The 6,683-nt window shown below is 43.1% G+C and overlaps 2 protein-coding genes across 4 annotated transcripts in view; one reads left to right on the top strand and one right to left on the bottom strand.

The window, feature by feature from the left end:
• Positions 1 to 2,460, top strand: part of Fkbp1b (FKBP prolyl isomerase 1B) — an 11,799-nt gene extending 9,339 nt beyond the window's left edge. Inside the window, exons 3-4 of one of the 3 annotated variants that reach the window (XM_008848790.2) lie at positions 508 to 620; positions 1,852 to 2,460. In XM_008848790.2, the coding sequence (XP_008847012.1) occupies positions 508 to 620; positions 1,852 to 1,980 (242 nt within the window). In that variant the 3' untranslated portion in view covers positions 1,981 to 2,460. Of the gene's footprint in view, positions 1 to 507; positions 621 to 1,806 lie in introns of all 3 variants that reach the window. The other 2 variants (XM_008848801.3, XM_008848811.2) reach the window with 2 other exon arrangements.
• Positions 2,461 to 5,759: 3,299 nt separating this feature from the next.
• Positions 5,760 to 6,683, bottom strand: part of Sf3b6 (splicing factor 3b subunit 6) — a 6,552-nt gene continuing 5,628 nt past the window's right edge. Inside the window, exons 3-4 of the mRNA XM_008848779.3 lie at positions 6,287 to 6,425; positions 5,760 to 6,029 (exon numbers count right to left, since the gene is read on the bottom strand). Coding sequence (XP_008847001.1) covers positions 5,940 to 6,029; positions 6,287 to 6,425 — 229 coding nt within the window. The 3' untranslated portion in view covers positions 5,760 to 5,939. The remainder of the gene's footprint in view (positions 6,030 to 6,286; positions 6,426 to 6,683) is intronic.

Below are 6,683 nucleotides of genomic sequence, written 5' to 3'. Positions count from 1 at the left end.
GACAGGGTCTCCCTGTAGCCCCAGCTGTCCTGGAACTCACTATGCAGACCAGGCTGGCCTTGAACTCACAGAGATCCGCCTGCCTCTGCCTCCTGAGTGCTGGGATTAAAGGCGTGTGCCACCACGCCTGGCCTCAGAATTCTATTTAAAGAAAAGAATTTGTTGGGGTCCAAAGTAGAAATGCACTGGAGAAGAGCAGTGTAAAGACCAGTTAGGAGGTTGTTTCTGTTCACAGGTGACACATGGTAGTAACTCAGTAAGACCACAGAGAGGTAGTGGTAACAGAAATTGAGAAAGTAGGCAGATTCCAAAGAGATATAGGACTTGGTGACAGGCTGTAGGAGGGGGTGAGGCAGAGGGATGGGTCCAGGTTTCTTGCTTGGGCAGCACAGTGGGTGGGGGAGGGTTGGAGAGGAGCCAGTTTGTGTAGAAGAGGAATTCCATTTTAGACATGCTGAATCCCAGATGGTAGCTAATGCACAACCATGGCTCTTCTTACTTTCATAGGAATGCTCCAAAATGGCAAGAAATTCGATTCATCCAGAGACAGAAACAAGCCTTTCAAGTTCAGAATTGGCAAACAGGAAGTCATCAAAGGTTTTGAAGAGGGTGCTGCTCAGGTAGGCTGAAGATACTAAAGGGGTTTTAAGGAACTGGGGATCAGCATTGCACCCTCCACCTCCTCACCTAGCCAGACCACTAACTGCCTTGGCGAAGCATCGCCACCTAGTGCTCACTTCTGGCTCTGCCCCCACCCCTTCCATGGTTGGCATGCCTCCCTTTGTGTCTCTGGGACCTCTCATCCCAAGCACATCCCCTGGGCTTGCAGAGAGTTAACTGAAAAGGCAACCAGCTCTCTGGGCCAAGACCACAGGAGAGTTGGAGTTGGATAAGCCAGTAAGTGTTTTTTGTTTTTTAACTTTATTGAAATAATTTCAGGCATAAAAAATATTACAGAAATAGTAAAGCTCCTATGTTTTCTTCATACAGCTTCCCAAATGTTAACATTTTTTTAAAATTATTTTTTATTTTATGTATATGAGGGTATTGCCTGTATGTATGTAAGCTATGCCCATGGAGGCCAGAGGAGGGCATTGGATCCCCTGGAACTGGAACAGATGGTTGTTAGCTGCCATGTGGGAGCTGGGAACTGAACCTGGGTCCTCTGCAAGAGCAACCAGTGCTCTAGTCATCTCTCTAGTCCTAGAAATGTTAACCTCTTATATAACCATATTACATTGATCCAAACCAGAACATTAACAGTGATACAATAATAATAGTCAACTAAAATTTTTGGAATTATTTGGAATTAGTAATTGTGAATTCAAATTTCACAATTACTAATGTTGAATGGGTTCACTGTTGCTGAGATGAGCCCTGGTCATCCTTTCTATGAAGTCACGGGACACTACATTCCAATAGATCCCTAGCCTTTGCCACCTTGCTTTCGCTTTTGGTCCCTGAACCTTAATAGACTGTTCCTGTCACTTCAAGTGTGTTCAGTACTGTTACACATTCCCCTTGGGCTTCTTTGGAAGGTCAGGAACAATTATAAGCAAAGACAAGTATTTGGACGATGCATGAGTTGGATAACCAGTAGCATTTGTCGCATGAATGAATCTGAGGTGACTGTGTGGCAGTTCATTGCCCCATAGTCAAGTATGTTTTGTGGCAGAATCTGCATGTTATAGCCTTTAGCACAACTGCAGTGTGCCATGTGTAAAATTCATCTCAGAGCTTCAGAATTACCCTGAAGATGGTTTGGGAAAATGCCATAGTTATCTTACTTTTTTCTTTTAAATCAAGCTGGGTCCTCTTTCTCCTCTCCCCATCTGCCCCCATCCCTGCTAGATGAGCTTGGGGCAGAGGGCGAAGCTGACCTGTACCCCTGATGTGGCATATGGAGCTACAGGCCACCCTGGTGTCATCCCTCCCAATGCCACCCTCATCTTTGACGTGGAGCTGCTCAACTTAGAGTGAAGGCAGGAAGTAATGGGAGGTGGCTTGGAGACAGCTGCTGCTCACCCTCCTAGCCTGTTCTGCCACTGGGACAGCCCCTTTGTGTGGGGCTCTTGATCAGTGTGCTGGCCTCACTGCCCCAAGGCATTATCCATTCTCTCTGTCCTCTGTATGTGTCTGTCATTTAATTGTTCCTGCATATCTTTGCTTGAGGAAACTTCAGTTAGAGATCAGAACATTTCAGGTTTTATATTTTGTGTGATGCATGTAGTAGCCATTCCTGATCATAGAACACAGATTTCTTGTTTGCACAATCTCTACTGCCTTACCTTAAGTTAGACACACAAGGTGCTCAGACATGCTCTGTACATAGTTACACAGAGGGACTTGAGCCAGTTATGTTTGCTGTCACTTTCTTATATTCTGTTGGCTGCTCACTGATAAAAACAATGCCCTTTGGAAATATGTAAAATAAAGACTCTGTGCTAGATGTCTTCCTGTCCATCCTTCTTGTGGGTAGGAAGTGTTTTAAGGACCATACAAGCCAACTGCCCTTGGTAAAAGAAAGAGTCAACAAAGATGTCCAAGGGACTGGGAGAGTACAAGTAAGTGTCATTAACTATAACGTGAGCATGTTGTTCATGATGGGCCTTGTTCTGTGTGCATTTTGTTTTGAAATTTCAGGCTGATGTGGAACTCAGTGATCCTCCTTTAACCTCCTGAGTTGCTGGGATCACAGGCAGGCACCACCAGCTTCATTCTGTATACTTTTGCCACCAATCCTCTAAGCAACTTTGCAAATTAGCTGTTACCTGACTCATTCCACATATTTGGAATCCTTTGCATAACTGATCCTACAGCCTAGTGACCCAGTATGGGATTTGGGCTCTTCAGGTGATCTTGCAACCTCATTTTTTTGACCAGAGTGAGGGATGATGAGCTTTCCCAGACCAGATGGAGACAGTGCTTCTGAGCAAATGCATGTCAAAGGCTTGACACCATACACTCACTTACTCTGGGAAGTTACAAAAGTTACATTGTTCTATGGCTTGTTTTCACAGATGCTGCTTACTTTCATCTTACCTTGAGGAGATACTTCCTAGATTGGAGGGGAGGGAGGGGAAGGATGTGGGGGTGGGGGGAAGTGCTTTTGATCGGAGGTGCACATGGAGGCCAGAGGATAACCTCAGGTTGTTCCTCAGGAGCCAATTATCTTGTTTTTTCAAGACAGGGGGCTCAGCAATTTGCTAAGCTGGCTGGCCAGTGAGCCTCAGGAATCCTAATGTCTCTACATCCCCAGTGTTGAGATTACAAGCAGGTGCCACCACGCCTGGCTTTTTACATGGATGCATAAATATTTTATAAAGAATGTAGGACTCTGAGCTTGTTTCCCTATACACTGCTTGTTTTCTTTGTGTGTATGTGTGTGCATGTGTGTACACTGTGTGTGCAGGTTGCCCAGAGACCAAAAAAAAAAGGGCATTGGATCCCCTGTACCTGGAGTTCCATGATATTGTAAGCTGTCTGATGTGAATACTAGGATCCAAACTCAGGTCCTCTGGAAGAGCAACAAGTGCTCTTAACTACTGAGCCAGCTTAAGCCCCGCCTTTTCTGCTTTAGAGCTGGAATCTCGCTGTACTGCTTGGGCTGAACTCTTGCACTAGTGTTCCTCCTGCCTCAGCAATTACCATAACTGACTGGAATCTCCAGTTATGTTTGAAAATTAGCCCTTATTGGAGTAGGTAGCATATAGGTCAGAGGAGCCTGAAACAATGTGGCAAGAGTTTTTTGTTTGAGACAGGGTTTCCCTGTAGCCCCAGCTGGCCTCAATTTCAGAGCTTTGCCTGCCTCTGCCTCCTGAGTATTGGAATTAAAGGCATGTGCCACCAAACCTGGCTCCCAGCACAACTTTTAAAATTCTTAACTTTGGATCATGAAATTCAGCTAACAGATACATTAATCCAAATTGACAGACTGGTCCTAACTGCTAATAGTAGGAATTCTGATTATTAACACCATTAGAGGCAAGCTGGTCTGGCACTTGGACAAATCACTCTAAGTAAGTCTAATTTCAGTTTTCCTGACAAAGAGGTCTTTCAGGAAACCCCTTTTACATTTATAAACACACCATGCATTACAGAATAAAGAAATCGTAAGATCATTTACAAGAAAATTCTATTTGTGGTCTTTTATCTGCCTGTCCTTCTTAGAAACAGCTTTCTCCTCTCTTATAGTGCTTTTAAAAACCAGATAAGCCGGCACAGTGGTGCACGCCTGTAGTCCCAGCACTAGGGAGGCAGAGGCAGGTGGATTTCTGGGAGATTGAGGCCAGTCTGGTCTACATAGTGAGCTCCAGGTCAGCTGAGGCTGCAGGGAGACCCTGTCTCAAAAAGCCAAAAAAAAAAAAACACCACCTGTCAGATAAAAGACATCATTTCTTCAAGTGAGTTTCCAAAGCAGTAAAAAAACTAAAAAAATAGCCATTTTCTTAAAAGTAATGACAGATTTTAAAGCTAAACATAGGATTTTTTTTGTCTATTAAAATGATTCAGTATATGTAGCTTTCAAGTTGATTTTAGGTTCTAGTTATACAAAACAATTAGCCCACCCTTTTCCATTTGGCCCATACCTAAACCATAAAGAGAAAATTTATAGCTGCCTCCTCCCAGACTGCCAAACTACAATGAATGTGGTAATTATTACACTATTCCCATGTCATGGAAATTCATGATTATAAGATTAAACATTAACCATTTTATTTATGGCAAAGACACACTATGAGTTAAGGTCCAAATATATATATATATATAGATAGATAGATAGATAGATACTTAATACCGAAAAGGAAAATTTACATAAATAGAATCTTGGACATGTTAACAACCAATACCACTATCTAAACAACTTGCTCTCAAATTTCTAAAATGTGCTGTCACCTAAATCAGCATTCTATGATGGGCCTCTGTAATGATCTCTGTTCTAAGGCAAGGGTACCTACGCTGACTGTCTGGGTCTTTGTAAATTATTCAAATGTACAGGACTGATAGCTCTTGTATCTATTTTCTCTCTTTCCCTCCATTCCTCTCTCCCTCTCTCCCCTTTTGCTTTTTTTAATAGGATCTTACTCTGTAACCCAGAAGGAGGCTGACCCAGAACTTACTATATAGCCCAGGCTGTTCTCAAACTTAACGATGACCCCCCTGACTCAGCCTCCCAAGTGCTGAGACTGTAGATATGCACTATATTAGCTTTTTATGAAAGTGTTTTATTCAGTCACCAAGATGAGCTTTGGTTTCCGCCTCTGACCTGTATATACCTACCTACTAGGTTATTAGTCAATAAACTACAAACATAGAAAGGGGGTCAAGCGTGGTGGCGCACGCCTTTAATCCCAGTACTTGGGCAGAGGCAAGCGAATCTCTGAGTTCGAGGCCAGCCTGGTCAACATATTGAGTTCCAGGCCAGTTGGGCTACAGGGAGATCTTGTCTCAAAAAGACCAAAAAAAAAGAGGGGGTGGGGATGAGATTTCTCAGTGGGTACTGCCACTTGCCACCATGTCTGATGACCTGAGTTCAATTCCCAAGATGTACATGGTGAAAGAATCAACTCCTATAAGTTGTCCTTTGACCTCCATACATGCATCCATGTAACATAAATGTAATTTAAACAATACAGAAGTCACTGCTGTCCAGACCCTCAGGTCACTAGGCTTACCTCAAATCCTGCATATAGTTCCCCTGTTTTGTTGTTTCCTGCTATCAAATAGCAGTGAGAGGTTTAAGAGAAAATACAGCTATATTTTACCAAAAGTTACAAGTTTATTAACATAATATAGTCTAATATTTATCATATTTTCAAACAAGTCATTCTAAGTCTCATGTAAGAAATCATACTATCCAGTATTAATTAAAAACAAAACAAAACAAAAGATAATTGGGGCCATTCATGGGTTTTAGTCCAAAATGGAAATGCAAACACTTATTTTGGCGGATCTGTATTGATGCCATACTTTTCCTTGAGAAGCTTCAGCTGTTCCTCCTTCTTCTTGGTGTCCATCTTCTGAAATGCCTGGAAATGTGACAAACTCCCAAGTTAATAGTGAGCTACAGGTAAGTATATTTCACCAACAGCACCAACTAAAGCAAAAACTCACAGCACACAAGATCACAGGAGCATAGCTGGGGCACAAAGCTGAGGCACATGTGATGACCAGAGCACAACTCAGGCCACAAGACCATCAGAGCACAGCTGAGGCACACAAGATCACCAGGGCACAGCTGGGGCACACATGTATGCACAGCATATAAGAACTCAGCTCTACTCACCCTGTTAGCATTGTAATACAACACCACGAGGTATCTGTTACAAACATTGAATCCCGAGAGGTGGTCACATGCATTCTTGGCATCAAAGATGTCTTCATAAACCACATATGCTGTTCCTCTAGTTTCGGGTGTATTTCCTCTGCAGAATAGTGAAAATACACATTTACCCAAGCAGTGATAATTTTATTTTATTTTTTTTTGGTCTTTTTGAGACAGCGTCTCCCTGTAGCCCCAGCTGACCGGGACTCACTATGTAGACCAGGCTGGCCTTGAACTTAGAGATCCGCCTGCTTCTGCCTCTCCAGTGCTGGGACTAAAGTTCTGCGCTGGGACTAAAGTTGTGCGCCACCACGCCTGGCTTGCAGTGATAATTTTAAAGTCCTTCTGAATCTGTAGG

This window comes from Nannospalax galili, unplaced genomic scaffold (assembly GCF_000622305.1).
Source record: "Nannospalax galili isolate Female #2095 unplaced genomic scaffold, S.galili_v1.0 scaffold1191, whole genome shotgun sequence".
NCBI lineage: Eukaryota > Metazoa > Chordata > Mammalia > Rodentia > Spalacidae > Nannospalax > Nannospalax galili.
Note: the sequence above shows the minus strand (reverse complement) of the source record. Positions and strands in the feature narration are given on the sequence as shown.